At 42.6% G+C, this 20,820-nt stretch overlaps 1 protein-coding gene across 2 annotated transcripts; it reads left to right on the top strand.

The window, feature by feature from the left end:
* Positions 1–619: 619 nt before the first annotated feature.
* Positions 620–19,420, top strand: LOC141790903 (nucleus accumbens-associated protein 2-like). 2 transcript variants are annotated; one of them, XM_074671056.1, is made up of 8 exons: positions 620–782; positions 9,020–9,792; positions 10,043–10,254; positions 10,797–11,056; positions 13,450–13,626; positions 13,916–14,021; positions 16,943–17,040; positions 17,832–19,420. In XM_074671056.1, exons 2-8 carry the CDS (start codon positions 9,337–9,339, stop codon positions 18,476–18,478), a joined length of 1,956 nt encoding a protein of 651 aa, XP_074527157.1. In that variant the 5' UTR covers positions 620–782; positions 9,020–9,336; the 3' UTR covers positions 18,479–19,420. The 2 variants fall into 2 exon arrangements, with proteins under 2 accessions (XP_074527157.1, XP_074527159.1); XM_074671058.1 differs by having other exon boundaries at positions 625–782; positions 9,035–9,792.
* The last annotated feature ends 1,400 nt before the right edge of the window (positions 19,421–20,820 follow it).

The raw sequence follows: 20,820 nt of genomic DNA, 5'->3' as shown, positions 1-20,820 counted from the left end.
GTCTCTCTTTCATGTTAGAAACTACTCTGAGCTGTGATGATGGAAGCTGAGGCTGCAAAAAGCTGCTGCTGCGTCTATGTGTGTGTGTGAGTGTGTGAGAGTGTGTGTGTGTGTGTCTCAGCCTGGCACACAGTCGCAGTATGCACGCTATGTACTCGGCATGCCAACTCAGCCTCGGCACTGCAATGCAGCGCTGTGCATTTGGCCAAGTCATGCCACACAAACTCACACACACACACACACACAGACACACACACTTTGGCACACACATTCAAAGAGTGTGTGCTCATACATGTAGAAGTGTGTGTGAGACAGTGTACATACACATGTGATGGTGTGTGTTTTGTGTCTTTAATTTTTAACCTTGCAGTTTGTTCTTCCCTATAGCGTTTGAGCAGTTTAATGTATGCTTGCTCGGCCCTCTCTCTCCTCACACTCTGTTTGTGTCTCTCCCCCTCTCTCTCTCTCCTCCCCCCTCCCTCTCTCTCTCGTCCTCTGCAGGGCAGTTAGCCGCATTAGCTCCCTCGCTGTCCTCAGATGACTCCTCCTCTTCCTCCCTCCTCCTCCTCCTCCTCGGCTGTCTGCTGTGTCTCTGCCTCCCCCCTCCTCCTCCTCCTCCTCCTCTTCCTCCCCCGTCCCCCCCTCGCCTCACCCCCCCCCCCTCCTGTGACACACCAGACGATGCGTTGACTGAGCGGAGGAGAAGAAGAAAACCTCTCCCAGCCAGCCGTCCTGCCTGCTGCATGGAGGAGAAGCAGAGGAGGAAGAGGAGCAGAGAAAAGGTAAGGAGCCGGAGCTGTCTGTCTGTCTGTCCACCCGTCTGTCTGCCTGTCTCACATCCATCCTCCTCCTGACTGTAACTGTACTGTCTGTCTGCCTGTCTCTCTCTCTGTCTGGACTCTTAAACTGTTTGTTTGTTTCTTTTCAAACAGCTGTCTGTCTGTTTGTCACCTGTCTGTCTGTCCACCTGAGACTCCCCTCTGTCTGTCTAACTGTCGGTCTGTCCCTCTGTCCCTCTGACTGTCTGTCCAACTGTCTGTCTGTCTGTCTGCTCAGACTGTCTGTCTCTCTGCTGCAGTCGCTCTGTAAACAATAATAAAACTCCTCTAAAACAGACCAAACTCACTTTGATTGGACTCTGACAGACTCTACTGTACCAGACTGGATTCTACTGTACCAGACTGGACTTGTCTAGACTAGACTCTGCTGCACTAGAATCCAAAGTGCAGGACTGGACTATGCAGGAATGAATTAGACAAGCCTGGACTCTTCAGGACTAAACTGGACTAGATTTTACTAAATGAGACTAAAAACCATTTGACCAATTAGATCTCTTCTGTACTGGACTACAGTGAACTGGACTAGACTCTACTGGGCTGGAGTTTACAGTAGAAGACTGGACTGAACTGAAATGAACTCCACTGTCTCAGGTGGACTGGACTGACCGGCTTCTTCCAAGCTTGACTTGAGTCAACACAGCTAGGTGGACTGGAATGGACCAGACCCCACTATACTAGACTGGACTGTACTTTGTTCTACACTGAGCGGGTTTGCAGTGTACTAGCCAACGCTTGGCTAAACCCTACAAGACTTAGCTACTGGAGTGGACCAGATCCTACTGTACTGAACTGGGATAGAGTAGACTTCTGCTAGACTTCAATGGACCTAAATTCTGAGACAGGACAAGCCTGTCGAACTAGTCTGTACCCAGTGGGACTAGACTTCTCGAGACTTTTCTGTACTTGTCCCCTGGACCTGAGACTCTAGGGGATAAACTGTTCTCATATGAATTTTATGGAACATGACTGGACTCTGCTGTACTAGACCAGACTGAACAAACAAAGACAAGAAGGAAGTGGACTAGACTCTGCTGGACACTTTTGTCCCTTTAAGACTTGATTTTGCTTCGGCAGACCAAGATCTACTGGACTCTGTAGAACTAGACTGATACAGACATGATTGGACTCTGCTGGGCTTGTCTGTACAGGTATTGACTGTACTAGACCACATTAGACTTTTGTAAACAGGACTCTGCTGTCCTACACCAGACTGGTCTAGACTGTGCTGTACTCTCCCAAATAAAATTTTTCTAGACCCTGGACTTTAGCAGCTAAATTATTCTAGACTGGACGTCATGGAACCTGACTAGCATTGAATAAGCAGATATCTACCCTACAAAACTGGACTGGAAAAAACTCAAGACTGGACTGAACTAGACTGGCCAAGACTTTACTGACATAGACAAGTCTAGAATAAAGTGGACTAGACTGTTCCAAACTGTTTCGTCCCTCTCAGACTTGATTTTGTTCTTGAAGACCAAGCTTGACTGGACTCTAAAAGACTTGGCTACACTGACCTGAACTGGGCTGGACTTGATTATAGTTTAAAGGACTGAACCTGAGCTTAGACCTCAGGGAGTTATTTGTTCTCAAATGGGTTAACCTGCACTTAACACAACACAAATGAACAGGGAGGAGTCTTCAGTACTCTTCCAGACTGGGCTAGTCTAGACTCACCTAGACCCTGCTGCATTAAACTACTTAAATGGACTAAACTAGATAGGACCAGAATGGAGTGGATTTGACTCCACCGGACTCAACTGGACCGGATTTGATGATACTGTTCGTTGACTTGACCCAACAAATTCAGCTGTACTGAACTCACATGGACTCTACAGTTCTAGACTGGGCTGGATACAGAATGGTACCATACTCTATGCTGTTCTGGACTCAACTTTACTAGACCCTTCATCACTGGACCAAATATTGGTTTGGGCAACAGGACAAGACTTGGTCTGACCTTTCAAACTATTACTGGGTAAAGGACTTAACTGGACTCCTCTAGACTAAAGGTGAGGGTGGGAAAAACTGAACTAAACTATTTGAAACTCCTCTGTCTGATCTGGATCTGACTAGTCCCAGCTCATTGTGAAACAACTCCAATCTTATTGGTGGACTCTTGTATCAGACTAGTCCCTTGAATGACCTTTCATGGCCAGAACAAAGTGGACTAGACTCTACTGGACTCTTTTGTGCCAGACCAGGCAGGTGTCCAATGCATCAGACCAAAATGGACCACATCAGATTGTTCCAGACTTATTTGTGCTAGGCCGGTCTACAGTTGTCGGCTAGACTTAGCAGCACCAGACGGACATCATCTCATCCATATGAGTCTAGAAGAGTCTTGACTGGATTCTTCAGTATCAGACTGCCCCATAGAAGACTTATATCTAAGACTCAAAACCAGACCGATCTAGACCTCACTGGATCCTGTTGTTATAGGACGGGCTGTACTCGATCTTTCTGGATCAGATGGACTGGCCTTGATGGTCTAGACCAGAGCAGGCTCAACGTGACTCTAAGGTTGTCTTTAGTTCAACCCAGCTGGACTGAACTCTGTGGTTGTAGACAGGACCAAACTGGGCTAGATCTACCCGTGCTGGTCTCAGATGCTCTGAACTAGATTAGGTTTGACTGAATTTTGCTGTGCTGTACCAGACTCTTCTGTACTGTTGCAGACTCGACTGGATCCTAATCGTTGGACTAATCTTCCCCTGTTGGACCAGACTCTGCTGGTCTATAGTATAAAGATAGTGGACCGTAGCGGGCTGTCCTCTGGTCCTGTTTCTGTGATGTGTGTCTTACAGAGAGACGGCAGCCCTGCAGGTCTCTACAGTCTCCTCTGCTCTCCATGTGTTTGAAGCAGGAAGTAAACAGCTGCCGTCACTGTGCCGTTATAAATAATTAATCTGATGATAAATAACTGAGTGTGTCAGTGAAAGACAACAACACGCTTATGTCACACAAACAGGAACTTTAAAAAACGCTGAATGACTGCGGTCATGCTGGTGCTGCTGAGGTCAAACTGGAAGTTTCCCAGTTCAGAGCTGGTGTGAGGATAAACATTCGGAGCGTGAACTTGTTGGACCTCTGCATCACAGCTTCTCCTCCTCTAATAACAGGGACTAAGTGATATTTTTATTAAGATCAAGTGATGAGAATAAGTCTGCTACTAATGACCTCTGACCTCCAACACTGATGAGTTATGTAAGAAGTTAATGATTGATAATCCAGTTTAGACAGCAGAGCTGATATAATTATAGAATAATGAAATGATTTATCATTCCAAAGATGAAACAAGCTTAGTCTTGTTATCAGAGGAATCAAATTATTGTTTCTTCTTCTTCTATATTCATGCATCCCTCCTCTGACTAATGTCAGCGTCAAGCTAAAAAAAAAAGTTTTTCAAGGAATGAGGCACAGGAGTGTTGTTGAGGTGAGCCTTTTACGTGTCAATCAAGTCAGCCACGCCCCTAATTGTGCAAAACCTCGTACATTAAATATCCTCAAAAACTACAGAGTCATTAAAAAAGTTCACCCTTGAAAATGACCCATTCAGGGGATGTTTCAAAACCAGGCTGTTTAATTTGCTATAGAGATCCTAGACCACACGAGGCAGGGTACAGACTTGTAGACACTGCTAACCTAGGCCAGACTGGACTAGACTGTACTGTACCCTTCCAAATCAGGTAACCCTGGACCCTAGACTCTGGCGGCTAAATTGCCTTAGATGAAGAGGTTTCTACCATACAAAACTGGACTGGACTTAATTTAGGATTACACTGGACTAGACCAGACAAAACTAGACGGGACCTGAATTAAGTGGACTAGGCTGTCCTAGGCTGTTTTGTCTCTTCTCGACTTGATTCTGATGTTGTGGTCTCAGCTTGTCTGGACTCAACAGGACTTGGCCAAACTGGGCAGATTTCATATAGACTCTACTGTACAAGACTAAAATCTATTCTGTACTAGACCCCCTTAGACTTTTTTTTTGGACTGGACTGGACCCTACTGTCCCAGGCTAGATTGAACTGGTCTTTGTTCTAGTTCTAAAGACAAGATCTGATCCCAAACCTCAAGGACAGGTCTAGATACGATCGGCCTTCTTAAATAAATGCGTGTGTGGTTTGGGGGGCTTTTGCAGCCAGCCTTAAGTGGACACAAGAGGAACTGCAGTGTTTAGCACTTTGAATTAAAAAAAAATGTTTCAATTAAAAATTCTTTAATAAAATGAATTTTCATCCGATTTCTAAGAATGTTTGCGAAGGGAAATGGAAAACTTTCAATGATGTTTTGACTTTGTCTCCAAAACCAAAAGGAAAAAGAAAAAAACAAACAAACAAACAAAACAGATCCATATCTGTTTTCTTTTAGAATAACATATTTTTTTATCCATTATTCTAGAAAAAAAGAGACAATAGAGACAATTGTTAAACCTAGAATACTTATAGAATTAAATCAATAACAAACATAAGTTTAGAATATTACAGAAAAAGTTTGTTATAAAAATATCCATGAAGATTCCTTTTCAAAGGCAGCTGTTGTTGTGTTTCCTCAGGTATAGCTGAGTGTGTAGCAGTTATCTAATTAAACAGGCACAAAGCCTGTTAGAAAAGTTTTACTAATCGATTCCAAATGTAACTTTATGCCAGTGTAGGAGTGTGAGGATGAGAGGAACTGGCAAAGACGACAGGATCTGCTGTCTAAACAAATTACTCATCATGTTGTTCTGCATTTTTTACATTTATAAAAAGACACATTCCCTGCTTTTGGAGTTCGGACGGAGCATTAAATTAATATGTAGTGTGGGCACCGGTACGGCCTGAGGTCAGGGATGCTTGCCCCATGAGGTTAACCTTTGAGCAGGTTAGCCGTGTTCAAATCCAACCCTCCCTGCTCCCACCCTGTTTCCTGCTCTGTCCACCGCCCTGTCCTCTCTGGACTCTGGTCAGAAAAAATAAAACAGTAAAAAACAAACATATACATTGAAAATAATACAAAGTGAAGTTCATCAAGAACTCTTTGACGTCAAACACTACACATGCACTCTATAATATTATCAGCTCTGGAAACAGACACAGCATTTCTGTCAACTTCAGGGCTGATATTTTAAATGGTTCAATCAGATTTGATATAAATTTATGTCATCTGTGATCAAGGAATCAAATTTACTTTGTCCTGATTTCTCACAGAAAGACAGAACTGCAACATCTTTATCCAGATACAGGCTTTTCGAGATCGGAAATAAAGTTAATTGGTGCTGTAGCTTGTTAAAAGATCCTTCATTTTATCAAACACTAAGGATAATGGTTTATTGCTGTATGAAGATAAAGTCTGGGTCTTAAGGGATACATGGCAGGTCTGATAAGTGAAAGAGCCAATGAAAAAGTTGAGGAGAAAAAAAGAACAATTCTGACTTTTTAAAAACAAATCTGACTTGAAAAGTTGGAATCCAGAGATCTGGGACAGATCTTTGACTGTTATCTCGGAATTCTGACACTTTTCTTGGAATTCTAAATTCAGATTGAAGTTCTTAAAAGTCCAAATTTTGACTTAAATTCCTGAATTTAGTCAATTTATTCTGGGAATTCTAAGATAAAGATCAGAACTCCAAGAAAGAAGTCAAATTTCTTAATTTTTTTCTTCAGAATTTTTGCATTTTTTTTGGAATTTAAAGGGGACAGTCAGGATTCTTAGTTCAGCTTCAGTCTTATGCCAGTTGTGGATAAATATTTTCTTTATCAGAGTCCTAACAACAAAGTCTTAGTTCAAGGAGTTTTGACATCTTTGAAAGTTTCTTAAGGTGACAGTCAAAATGTTTCCCTCAATTCCAGAATTCCAACATTTTTTACAGACCTCCAAAATTAATTTAGAATTCTGAGAATGTCAGCATTCTAACTTAGGTTCCAGAACTGTTACATTTTTCTTGTATATTTCTTTTTTGAATTTTTACTTTGATTCTGGATTTAACAAAAAAAAACTTAAATTAGTAAACTTTAATTCTAGAATTCTAGAATTTTTTCTTGAATTCTAAGACAAAAGTATAGAATTCTTACCCCAATTCTAGTTGTCTAAGATCAAAGTCAGAATTCCAAGGAAGAAACTACAGTTCTTACTTCAATTCCAAAATTCTTGCTTTTTTTCTTTTTTTTTGTAGTTCTAAGATTAAACTCAGAGTTCTGATTAAAGTCATAACTTACAAAAAAAATTTAATTGTTGGTAATTTTTTTTCCTACATGTCTGACTTTGAAAAGAAAAATGTAAGTGACCCTTACCTTCCTCCTTAAAGTGATACCCCGGGATGGAACAAGTTGGGTCCTATCACAAGGTTTAGGGCAGAAATTACCCCTACAGCAGTGTTTTTGTGCAGCAGAAGCCCAGGGCGCTCGCACCTAACACCCCCTCCCTGCTCCTCTACCGGTTTCCTCTGCACTCAGACGGGCCATATTTTACTTGACCAAAAACACAAATAAACGGACTCCCACAAAAAAATCTGATATTGGTCTGCATTCACGCTTTATTTAGAGAATTTTCAGCGCGTTACTTTCACACAAAACACCGCTAAATAAGCCTCTAGTTCTCATCGTGTCGTAAAACGGTGCTACCTCCACTGCAGAGCCACAGCTGGCTACGAGGCGCTCGCCGCTTAGTGTATCAGTCTGCGCTCGTGCGGCGTGCCAGATATAAACAAACGCAGGTAGTCTGCCAGGACGAAGAGACACGATGAGAACTAGAGGCTTATTTAGCGGTGTTTTGTGTGGAAGTAACGCGCTGAAAATTCTCTAAATAAAGCGTGAATGCAGACCCATATCAGATTTTTTTGGCGGGAGTCCGTTTATTTGTATTATTCGTCAAGTAAAATATGGCCCCGTGTGAGTGCAGAGGAAACCGGCAGAGGAGCAGGGAGGGGGTATTTGGTGTGAGCGCTCTGGGCTTCTGCTGCACAAAAACACTGCTGTAGGGGTAATTTCTGCCCTAAACCTTGTGACTAAAGGGTCAAGATCAGAGTTGTCAGATCAATATTTTTTCAATGAAAAGTTTCAGAACACAAACTCAGCGTTTTATCAGTACAATAACCTGGATGGCATAACTCAAACCAATCAGATTTAATAATCCTGTTTTCTTTCAAACAGTTACTCTTTAATGTTATATTTAACCCAGTCTGAGTTAATCCATTCAGTTTAATATTTTTGTAGAGTTGATCTGATGTTCTGATTCTTGTAAGACACCATCAGCTATCAGGTATCCACTATCTGAAATCCTACATCAGGATAGAGCAGGAGAACATTATCCTTCCTAACTCCAGGAACTAGTCTCTAAACGGCCTTGTCTTGATGGTTCCCTGAACCTGAACCAACTTTCTGTTCCAGTGACTGGAGAGCGTGCTCAGTTGTGCTGCAGATCCAGATCTTGTAAACATATTAAAAGCTATCAGCAGACCTGCTTTTACAGCCTCGCCCCGTGTGCTCAGGATCACCTCCGCTGGTCACAGGTGCAACTCTTCTCACTAAAAGTTTTAATGGAGAGGATTGAAAAGGTTCACAGGAGTCGTCTTCCTCACTGCGGTATGGAAGCGAAACACAGAGAGGGAGCAGCAGAGGTGTTTGTGTTGATTACGGTGTATAGATGAAGGTCGTCTGTGGGAAGTTATTCAGTCTCTAAACGCTCGTCTGGTATTAATGACTGCACAGAGCTCCTTCTCTTTGTGATGAGGCGCTGCAGCACAATGACAGTCTCATTACTTCCCCCAAACTCACTCTGGATCGGAGACGTTGGGTTTTATCGCTGTAAAGACTTGAAATCTGAGCGCAGACAGGATTCTCTGCAGTGATGGAGGTCTGTTTTCATGCAGCTCAAATCCATCTGGTAGATTTTTGGTACAGACCTCATATAGATTCAGTGAAGAAGAAAAGCAACTGAGTCAGCAACAGTGATGTCATAGAGGGGAGGAGTTCGAAAGATCCAGACTGAGGAGAAAGTCTGTTCGTTTGGTAGTTTTTGATGTGTTTGTAGCGTTTTGCTGAGTGGGGTATAAACAGAACGTGTTAATTTATATAAAGACAGACAGAGAGATGGAAAGCGAGGCGTCAGATGTGTTTTTTCAGTTTGTTCTGAGCAAAGACGAAAAGGTGTGAAGCTGTCGTTGTGTAAAACTCTTCCTCCTCCTCCTCATGTTCTAGCTGTCCCTCTGTTAGGAGCTGACCTCCATCCTGATGAGCCTCAGCCTCCACCTCCTGCACGCCCAGCTCAGACTCCACACCTCGAAGCAGCACGCCGACCTCCTCCTCGTCTCCCTCAGGCCTGACATCTGACCTCTGACCTCAACGTTTCCTCTGCAGCAGCATGGATCTGAACCGTTCTGGAGGTAACCTCTTCAGGATCCCTGACACCTAAACGCTCCGACCTCTGGCTGGGCAGGACCGTCTCCTCCTCCTCGCCACCAGCTCGTCCGAACCCTCAGTCTCTTTCTGTCCCGTCCTCCTCCTCGCCCTCCGTCATGTCCGAGGGGCTGCTGCAGGTGGAGATCCCAGACTTCGGCAGCAGCGTGCTGGGCAGCCTGAACGAGCAGCGCCTGCTGGGGCACTACTGCGACGTCTCCATCCTGGTGCAGGGTCAGGCCTTCAAGGCGCACCGGGCCGTCCTCGCCGCCTCCTCGCTCTACTTTAGAGACCTATTCAGCTCCGCAGCCGACTCCTCTTCCTCGTCCTCTTCGTCATCCTCCTCCTCCTCTTCTCAGGCGGTGTTCGAGCTGCCGTCTTCGGTCACGCCGACATGTTTTCAGCAGATTTTGTCGTTCTGCTACACCGGGCGCCTCAGCATGGCTGCGAGCGAGCAGCTGGTTCTCATGTACACCGCCGGGTATCTGCAGATCCAGAACATCGTGGAGCGAGGCATGGAGCTGATGATGATGAAGGCCTCCTCCTCTTCCTCACCTCTCTGCTGTGACTCACAGGTAGGTTAAGCCACGCCCACAGAGGTTTTTAGCATCACCTAGAGTTAACCAAAGGTAGAATCTATGAGCTAGACCAGCACTCACACTCCTTATCGTCAGCCACCGTCTCAGCCAATCAGAGGGAAGGGGGTTTATGGAGCAGGGAGTCTTAAAGAGACAGTAGCGTTTTTTACAAAAACAAGTGTGAGAAAGATTAGGATAGGGATGTGTGAATAAACCGCCCCTTTTTAACTATAACAACGTTTTACAGACGACCTCAGCAGACGAACTCGGGGGCTTCGACACCCAAATGGTTCAGCAGCAGAACAGCGCCCCCCAGCTACAGGAGGCCAGTCCAGACCAGCCGGCCCTGAGCCCGGAGGAGCTGCTGCTGGCCGTCAGCAGGATCAAACAGGAAAGAGCCGACACTCCTCCTGCTGAGGAGAACGGAGGAGGTGGAGGTGGAGGAGGAGATGAGGGAAGGTGAGGACAAACTGCTGCTCAGGTCAGATTTGGAGCATCTTGAAGGCCGAGAGCAGTATTTAAAACTTTATGACCCTGTGAACTTTTGTGTTTCCGCCAGGCTTAACCAGTTCTAGCAAAGACAGATTGTTTTCTTCTGTTTTATTTGACAGCATCTTTAAGCTAAATGCTCCAAAATCCTCCAGTAAATAATGAGAAAAACAGGAGGGACGAGAGGAGAGGCTGAAACATTCTTCAGGGAAGCAAAAATGTGCTCTCAGTTTCCCTGCTTTGCTCTTTAGTTGATATCTGAGACAGGAAACCGTGGCTGTGAAGTTCGCTTCGCAGCAGCTGGTTTCAGCTCATATTTAGGTTTATATTGTGAGGCAGCACCATGAAGTGTTTCTGTAATATTTGACCAGTTTTAGTTCCAAATCCAACCAATCACTGAGCATTTCAGCACTAGGAGCTGAAAGGACTCCTCAAGACCTGAAAACAAAAAGCTGTGATCGTGTGTTGTTGGAAAGTATTCCTGCATCTCCTCATGGTCCGTCTCTCCTCAGAGTGGACATTGCTGGAGACCTCCAGTCCTCCAGGAGCAGCGCTCTGTGTTACCTGGGTGCAAGTGGAGGTTTGGTTCCGGGGCTGCAGTCTTACCTGCTGGCAGGAGGGGGGCGCTCCAGTCCAGGAGGCTCCAGCCTCCCCACAGACTCCCCTCCCTCACACCCAGCCACTGAAGAGGAGCTGGAGGAGGATTACTATGGGAGCAGCGTCCACCCGGGACTGTACCAACACATCTACGGACATGCTGGGAACCCCTACAGTGAGTCACATCATGGTACAGTCCAATCAAACGGCCCCCGTCATAGAGAGGAGCTATCCAAAAACTCTCCAGGAAGCAACAGAAGTTAACTCAGTGACTCCTTAGTTAGTCATTAAATTAGTTTCAAATCTTGCCCTAGATTCTAATAGTTTGCTTAATGAATCTCCTGCTAGCTTCAAATACATTTGACAGTAAAGCTGGCTAATGTAGCATTTGACCATAAAAGTATGTAGGATTGTCAAATAATAGACAAACACGTTAAATTATGACACAATTTAATACGTTTTGTTATATTATGTCGCAGTTGGATTAAGACATGATTTGTCAAGATAATATTTACTAAATACGTTAAGTTACAATAGAATTCATTTTTATGAGATTAGTTGCGATATGAATCATTACAAAATATCATAAAACACTTTGTTGATTTGTTACTACCCGATACATTTTGTTATGTCACGATATTTTTCGTTATGATACGTAATGTTGCATACAATGCTATGTTACAATTTTACATTAGGATAGATTTTGTTACGTTTCATTATGATGTGATATGTTGTGGTCCCGATATGATTAGTTACGACACGATTCGTTACAATAACATTGGTTACGATATGACTCATTACGAAATGCTTTGATACATTTCACAATGTTACGGTATTTTAATTCATGATACTGTATGTTATATACCACAGCATATGTTATGTTGAGATACATTACATTACGCCATGTTACGTAACATTCATCATGTTACATGTTACATACTGATAAGATTTGTTAGGAAATGATTTGTTGCAGTGACATTGGTTACGATATGAATCATTATTGTGAAACAGTTTATTATGTTACGATATTTTAAGTCATGATACGCTGTTATGTACGATATCTTATGTTACGATAAATTACCTCACATTACGTTACATTCATTATGTTATGTTACATACGGATACGATTAGTTTCAGTAACATTGGTTACAATATGAATCATTACAAAATTTGATAGAATTTGTCACGCTACGATACATTATTTCATGTTGCATTATGATGCTTTAAGTAACGTTAGGTTGAAATGTTTTACGTTCTGATATGACTTATGAAATAATTCATTACAATATGAATGGGTATGAAAAGTTAAGACATGAATCGTTATCTTGCTTCAAGTTATGTTTCGGTACAGTTTTTGTGTTCCCATATAATTTTTTACCTTGTGATTCATTATATCACAATACGATATGTTGCATAATATTGCAATACTTTTAAGATTAGTTACAATACAATCTGTTGTGATTTGTAACGATGTGATTTGTTACATTGCGATACATTTTGTTTCATTATGCTTAGGGATGTTCGATACCACTTTCCATGTAGACCGATACCAGTACGAGCACTCCTTCTTGAGTACTCACCAATACTAAGTACCGATACTACTAGCACTTTTGATACATAAAATTTCAATTAACAGTGACTTTGATCAAAGACAGCACGGTCACTCTGCCATTAAGATCAAATAAAACACAAACAACTCTCTGAGTTTAGAAATTTTTTGATAAATATTAAAAAAATTATATTAAAAGTGCACAATAAAAGTAACAACTGTCAGAGTTTAAGTATTTTCAAAGTAAACTAAAGTGCAAAATATAAAAGTTTAACTGTTAACTCTTCCTGGTTCATTCATATTGTCTGAAAAGGACCTGGCGCATATTTGCAGTGGTGTTAAACTGCAGCAATTAGCAGCATCTAGTGGCGAGAAGGACTTGCTCAACGTAAGATTTTTTTGCCTATTGTATCTGCAGCCTTCTAGGGTACCGATACCTTGAAAAAAGGCTGGTATTGGCCTGATACCAATACCTGGTATTGGTATCGGGACATCCCTAATTATGCTGGCTTATGTTATGTAACATTATGATGTGATACCATATTTTACTTTTACTTTATGGTACGATCCACTACATTTTGATGCGATATATCACATTATTTCAAGATACCTCAAAATATACTATAGTTTGTAATAAAATATCAAAATTTGACATGATATAATTCGGTATGTTACATCAAGTTACAATACAAGGCCCTACAGTTTGATGTGGTGTGCTGAGTAACATTGTGTATAGACTACATTGTTTTGTACATTGGCATAGTAAGATACTACACAATATCACACCATACAGACATTGCACAAAATAATAACATAAAGCAAAATATAACTGCTTTATTGACGTTTCTAATAAACCTCTTGAGCCAAAGTGCAGATTTATTTAACAGACATTTAACAAAGCTACATCGTCATTAACAACAATCCATTCTCACACAAGTCACACTTCTTTGTTTTGTTTTTTTTTTTTTTTTATCTCTGCCTGGCTAATTCTGTCCTCCTCCTGTTTTTCATTGACCCAGTCCAAGAGAAGATGGAGATGCTGTCCCTCCCATTGGCCAACGAGCGTCGGCCCTGCGTGCTGGTTGGTCGAGACAACATGGCCCTGCCTGCCAGTCTGATCAGTCAGATCGGGTATCGCTGCCACCCATCGCTCTACACCGAGGGAGACCCCGGGGAGAAGGTGGAGCTGGTGGCTGGTAGGAGAAGTGTTGACATATTGATGTTAAAGCAGCCTGTTGCAGCATTGAAACAGTCCAGACAATTTTACTAGAAATACAAATCAAACACTTAGATGCTTAACGCTTAGATTTCAGTGTCTGAAGAGTACTAACATGACTTTTATTTATGTTATTCATATTAAGGGGTTGGAAGCTGTCAGCCCCGGAACATGTATAGAAAACAGCAGATCTTGAAGATTTACAGAAACTATTTTGATCAAAATCCTGGTTTATATTCTGATGTGAGTTTGTACATGTGTTTGTTCAGGCTCAGGTGTGTTCATGACACGGGGCCAGCTGATGAACTGTCACCTGTGTGCTGGAGTCAAACACAAGGTGCTGCTCAGGAGACTGCTGGCTACATTCTTCGACAGGTAAGCGACTTTATACTTAATCTTTTTTTAACTTTAAAAACTTGTTTGAAAATACATGTTAGCTTGTGTTTCCCTGGAGTTTAGTCTGTGTATGTAAATCTGTAGTTTTCCAGTATTGATGCTTCTGTCAAATACATGTCCTTCTATTTATACGGACACAAATTATTTTAGGCAATTGAATTTCCTGTTACACACTTAGGCTTGTAAAAATGTGCATGTGACAGTTTGTTGGCGGCTCAAAAGAACACAGAGTCCAAGTGGTCATAAATCTGCAGCATCCTGGTAATCGGTAACAGCTGTGATTGATTTGTGCTGTCTGTGTGCAGAGAGTGACTCGTCAATAAACTGTTACCTTACTGGAGGAAGAATTAAACCCAATCCCTGATAGACATGTTAAGACTGTGGGCATTGGGCAGCAGCAACAGGATGTGAAAGACATCATGCCACATCATTAGTCATAATGAGAAAGAAATAGATATCAAACCATGTCATGTTTCATCCTTTAGCAGCCGTCAGTATAGACTTTGGAATTATAAAACGTAATCACAAGATAGCATGTGACATCATCAACACACGGTGTGACATCATCAGAAATCTGGTTAAACATTGTTAAAACATCATGTGACATCATTAAATTGAAAAAAAAATATATGACACAATGAAACTATGTGACATCATTAAAGCGTCTTATGACATCATTAGAACCATTTGCCATTGACTAAGCATCATGTGGCAAATCATCTGAGACTATTAGAAATCATGTGATATAAGATATACAATGATATCAAAATATGTTACATCATTAAAAAAATCATGGGACATCATGAAGGAACCACATGACATCATTAAAACATAATCTGACATGTAACATTAAAAAGAAATAATGTGACAAGACCTCATGTCTGCTGATGTCAAGTCGTTAGCTGATGTATGATCATGTGTACAGCGTTTTAACATTTAAACACTAGACTGGATATGCGATGTAAATATCTATAATTCAGTTTTGCCTTGACAAAAAATTCAAAACATTTCAAATATCGGTCAATACTTATGTCTATCCCCAATTGCCATTTTAGATATCTACATTGTCATTTTGACTTCGTGAAATACGTCACTTTTCGCCATTCATGTGTACTGGGTTTCTCATTCAAGATATCTACCATGTGATTAGAATAGAATAGAGTAGAATAGAATAGAACTGTATTTTCATTGTAACAAGTACAACAAAATTGAAGTCACAGCAGCAATCATGAAAACATATATATAAGAAAACATGTATAGAAAGTGCAAAAAGGTCCATAAGAAAATAGATGCTGACAGTTTGTCCATCATTGTCCAGTCAGCCAGCCTCCACCTCCACAGGGTCCAGGACTGAGCTTCTTCAGCAGTCTGTTCAGTCTCTGTCTCCTGGATCCTGTCTGCTCACAGCAGGTGAAGCTCTTCCAATATGGCGTTGGTGTCTGCTGTTAGCTCTGTTAGCCATGTCTGTGAAAAGCATGATGCTACTCTGCCTTCTGGTATTCCCTCTGTTGCTGGGTTAGCACGGCTAGCTTGTCCATCCTATTGGAGATAGATCTTACATTCCCAAAATCGCTGGATGGAAGGACAGGTCCATGTCACTTCCTAGCTCACACCTGAGAACCAGCACGTCGTCCTCTCCTCCTTCTCCTCACCTTGTGGGAAACATCAGGCCATGCACCAGTTAGCATTGCCATGCTGCAGGCTGCAGAAAGACAAAACCAGTTTGGTGTCCATGACCAACAAATGAGCCATACAAAGTAATGACCCACTCCAAATACAAAGATGACAAAAAAAGATGAAAAACTCACAAGAAACAGACAAAGAAGAGAGAGCTGCTGCAACAGGCAGGCACAACCAACAGGGCGGCTCTAGCAACAATGAGACTTGCATTTACTGGGAATTTTAAGATATCGCTAAACACATTTTGACTAGACAGAATTATAATTACTTTTTAAAAAATTAAAGTTATCTGTAATTCTAATTCTGTCTATTCAAAATGTTTTAGAGACATCTTTTTTTAATAACTTTATTTATTAAAAGTTTTTCAATAACAGGGAAAAAATAAGAAAAGATTACGCAAAAAAAGGCTCTGTATAACATGAAACAGGAAAAAGAAGGAATAATTTTAATAATAACAACATAAGGCAAAACAAAAGAAAACTTAAATATACAACAAATAAGCTTCAACACCATTAGGGGAAAAAAACAGGAGCAACCAAATAAAATGAGAATAATAATAATTATAATAATGATAATGACTGTTTTAATTGTAACTACAAGCAGGGTCTCCCAATGCATAAAAGATCATAAGATATAAAGTATGGAGGATAGATAGATAGATAAAAAAATTAAAAGTGACGTATTTTGCCGAGTCAAAATGATATGATGTAGATATTTAAAATGACAAATGTGGATAGACATAATGTATTGTAATGTATTGAATTATAGATATCAGCATCGCATATCTAGTCCAGTGATTAAATGTTAAAATGGCTCGCCATATCATGTGACATTATTTGACATTGTGGTGACATCATCTGACATCCTGTGACGACATCATACGTAATGCGACATCATTAGACATGATGTGACTGAGTCAGACATCTCTAATTTCATGATACATTCCCAGTGATGGCATAAATGTACTTGTATGTGACATCATCAGACGTTTCATGACTTCATCAGACAGGGTGTGACATCATCAGACATCGAACGACACGATCAGACTGTACGAGAATCCAAAGAACGCTCTGACACTGAGCCTCCTTCAGGATCCAGCTGCTGCTTTACATAACAGCTCTGTCACATTGTCTCAGAGGGAGGGGGGAGGAGGGAGGGGGAGGAGGGGGGTAATCTAAAGCTTGGTATAGGTGCTGATTGGGTTTTTATGGTATCCATAGAAACACTCTGGCCAATAGCTGTGGGACAGGAATCCGCTCCTCCACCAATGATCCGAGCCGAAAACCTCTGGACAACCGAGTGTTAAACACCGTCAAACGTGAGACACACACACACACACACACACACACACACACACATGCATATGGACACACATGATTATATATAGACACACACACACACACACACACACACACAGTCTGACTCATTGATTTATATCTTTTTACTGTATTTTGAAAATACTTTTTTTTCTCTCATATTGTTCTTCCTCCTCTCCCTCCTCCTCCTCTCTCCTCCTACACCTTTCCCTCATTTTCTTCTAACTCCTACTTCTGCTCTTCCTCTCTTTCATCCTCCTCCACCTCTCTGTTTTACCTTCTCCCTCCTCTTTCTCCACATATTTATCCTCCTTTATCCCCACCTTTTTTTTACCCCTCCTCCACACCCTGCGTTTTTCTTTAACCTCCTCAACTTTGCTCTCTTCTCCCTCCTCTTTATCATCCTCCTCTTCTATCTTTCCTTTGGCCCTCCCTTTCTCCCTCATCCTCTTATTCCTCCCTTCTTTTCTCCCACTTTGACTCGTGTTTGTCCCTCCTTTCTGTCTCAACGCTACAATGCTTTTCATCTTTTCTGACCCCCTTTTTTCCTACTTCCTTTTTTTTATCACTTTTTCTTGTCCTCATTTAAATCCTCATCTTTCTCTTCCTTTTTTCCTCCCTCCTTGTTTCCTCCTCCTTCTTCTTCAACTCCATCCTCCTTTGCCCCCTCATCCTTTTCCCCCCTCCTTCCTTGAACTTATCTCCCTTTTTTTCTTCCTCCATGCCCTCTTTCTCCTCTCCTTTTTTTTTACATTTTTTCCTCCCTTCCTCCTTCATACCTCCTCCTCCTCAGTCTACTGTCAAAACTTTGCTCCTAACTTTAAGGAGAGTGAGATGAACGTCATCGCCGCAGACATGTGCACCAACGCCCGCAGAGTCCGTAAACGTTGGCTCCCCAAGATTCAGTCTCTCCTCCCCGACAGCCTCCCCGCCTCCAACTCCCCTCACCCCCGCAAGGCGAAGAGGGGAGCAGCAGGAGCAGGTCAGGGGGGAGAGGCAGGAGTCCAGCCCAGCGGCAGCCCCTTCGAGCTGGACCTGCGGCAGCTCAGCGCCTCCTACCTCGGCCTGGAGGCTCCGCTGTACACGGAGCGAAGAGAGAGGGAGGCAGCTGGGGAGAGGGAGAGGGAGAAGGAGGCCCCGGCGTCCCTCCTTCCTCACCTGCAGTTTGCCGGGTCTCGTGGGGGTGGAGGAGGAGGAGGAGGAGGCACAGGTGGGGCTCAGTCGGAGGAGGTGCTGAATGGAGGTGAGGTGGATGGGGGAGGGAGATCACAGACTGAACAGCCCCCAGATATCCCCCTCTCCCTGTCTTCCTCTGCCTCCTCTTCCTCCTCCTCATCCTCCGCACACCCCTCCCCTCAGCCCGCAGAGCCCGCCCCTCCTCAAAGGGGGTTGGCCGACACGGAGGAGAGAGGGGCGGAGCCTCTGGAAGACAGCCAATAAGCTTTCTATCGCATCTGCCTACCTGTATGTAAATAACACAATAGCTACCTGTCCCCAACTACCTGTCTGACCTCCCACTACCTGTCTATCCTTCAGCCTACCTGTCTTTCCTCCAACATCCTGTCTGTCCCTAAATTATCTATCAGTTCCTCAACCTACCTGTCTGTCCCTTTCGTCCTGTCTGTCCATTAACCCACCTGTCTATCCTTCAACCAACAGTCTGTACTCCAACATACCCATCTGTCTTTCCCCAATGACCTGTCTGTCCTCCAACAACCTGTCTCTCCAACTATGTCCGTTTCGTTACAGCCTTTCTGACCTCCAACTTCCTGTCTGTGTCCATCAACCTTTGTATCCCCCAACTACCTGTCCTTGACTACCTTTTTACTACCTGTCTGCCCACCTGTCTGTCTCCTTGTTTACCCTTTACTACCTGTCTGCCCTAACTACCTGTCTGTCTTTCCCAGCCTTCCTGTCTACCCCTCTGTCTGCCATCTCCACCTTACTGACATACTCGACCTGTCTACCTTTCCACATCATTCGTCCTCCTGTTGTCTTCTCTACCTCTCCCCCCCTGCCTGTCTGTCTGACTCTCAACCTGTCTTCCCTCTTGTCTCTTTGTCTTACAGTTCGTCTGTCTACCTCTCTACCTGTCTGTCTGTGTGTCTCTCTGTTCCCCTACCTCACTACCTAACCACCCGTCTACCTCTGGCCCCTCAGTCTGTCTACCTTTCTGTCCGACCTACCTCTGTCCGTCCGTCTGTCTGTCTCCTCCTCTACCTGTCTGTCCTCCAGTCTGTCTGTCTGTCTGCTCGGCTCTGCTGCATGTTAACAGCCTCCTGCAGTCCAGCACACAGGCCCATAGCAACAGGACAAATGATGATGATGATGATGATGATGATGATAATATTCACTCTGATAACAACAATAAAGCTTCTTGATAATCAGAGTCATGTCTCCGTCTTCTCTGTTTGATCTACACTGACACATTCAAAAGTTGATGTATTAATGTAAGCCTGATCTTTTCCTGCAGCGCCCCCTTCAGGATGAACGCCATACATTCAGCTCATCAGACTGCTGTTGGTTTCAGACCATGATGGTAGCAATTTATGCATTCATGTCGCTAACACAACTTTGGAAATTTGTCTTACTACTCCACCTGTGGACCCAAATACACGAAAAAAAAATGCTGCTTTAAAAGACACAGGTATTAAAAAACACAGGTAGATAAAATTTGAGAGAACAGAAGCAGTGTTTTTTTACTGTAGGGGAGAGCGGGTTAAACTGAGCCACTTTTTACATTGTTTGACCTGTAGGCAAGTGGAAATGAAATTGAAGTGAAATCAACACATGTACATTAATTTCACAATGTCTCACATCAATCAACTTGCTTCTTTGAAGTTGATTAACCTTAAAGAATAGAGACATTATTAAGAATCTGTTTAGCTACAAGACCAACTGTTTACCTGAGTTGAATTGTGATCTCCTCTACACTACCTGCTGAACCGTTAGCTTTCCAGCTCTTGGGGACAGGGATATTGTTTTTCTCTGCCATTTCGTCAGCTAGATCTCAGGATTTCTTTGCCGTGAGGCCATGGAACTGGTCAGCCAGTTTTTTCACATGGTTTGCAAGGTCTTCCTCCATTTCCTCTGTGAAGACCCTCTTTGCGTTTGCTGTCCCTGTGTAGCCTGCCACTGTCACTTCCCCTCCCTCTTTATTTTTTAAGAATCTGCGTAAGGTTGACCTGTCAATATTTCTCTCTGTGGCCACTTTTCTTATGGATTTTCCACCCTGGACTTCGGTTGCGGCTCTCTGCATCTCCTCAAGGGGTGTTGAGCCCCAGTTTGTCTTCCTGCTGTATTTCCTCGGTATTCTAGCTTGTCGACAATGTTGCACATGTTTAAAAAAACAAAAACAAAAAACATAAATCATTATGTATTACTACACTTAAACACATTTTACCTCTGACACTTTAGTGCCTCATTGTGGGGAAAGTTAAATCACTGGGTTTCACACGGTTTTATACATTGATAGTTCAGCAACACATTTGATGCATGTTTTTAAATATAGTTAAAATTATTTTGAGTTTATATTCATTATTCATGATGTGTTGAAAATTTACTTCGACATGCAAAAAATGATTTTTGGAGAATAAAAGTTACTTAACACTTCAGCTTGTGTTTTTGTTCAACACAGAGAGCTTGAAATGAAGCGGGCTAACTAAATCCAGAGTCATGTGACCATTGATTCGTACCGTTTCCCAGAGACAGGGGGTGGGTCAATTTACCCACAGGCTCAACTTACCCCGTTCTCCCCTACTTTGTTTTTATTTTGCACTTTG

The sequence above is a fragment of the Halichoeres trimaculatus genome, unplaced genomic scaffold (assembly GCF_033239565.1).
Source record: "Halichoeres trimaculatus isolate MK-OKI-2021-1 unplaced genomic scaffold, fHalTri1.1 fHalTri1_scaffold_5, whole genome shotgun sequence".
Lineage (NCBI taxonomy): Eukaryota > Metazoa > Chordata > Actinopteri > Labriformes > Labridae > Halichoeres > Halichoeres trimaculatus.
This window is presented reverse-complemented; position numbering and strand designations above follow the sequence as displayed.

Excerpts from the sequence above, each read along its gene's own strand:
- LOC141790903 (XM_074671056.1), top strand. The coding sequence starts at position 9,337 with ATGTCCGAGGGGCTGCTGCAGGTGGAGATCCCAGACTTCGGCAGCAGC. Across the intron at positions 10,255-10,796 it reads GGAGGAGGAGATGAGGGAAG|AGTGGACATTGCTGGAGACC; the intron begins GTGAGGACAAAC and ends GTCTCTCCTCAG. Across the intron at positions 11,057-13,449 it reads ACATGCTGGGAACCCCTACA|TCCAAGAGAAGATGGAGATG; the intron begins GTGAGTCACATC and ends TCATTGACCCAG.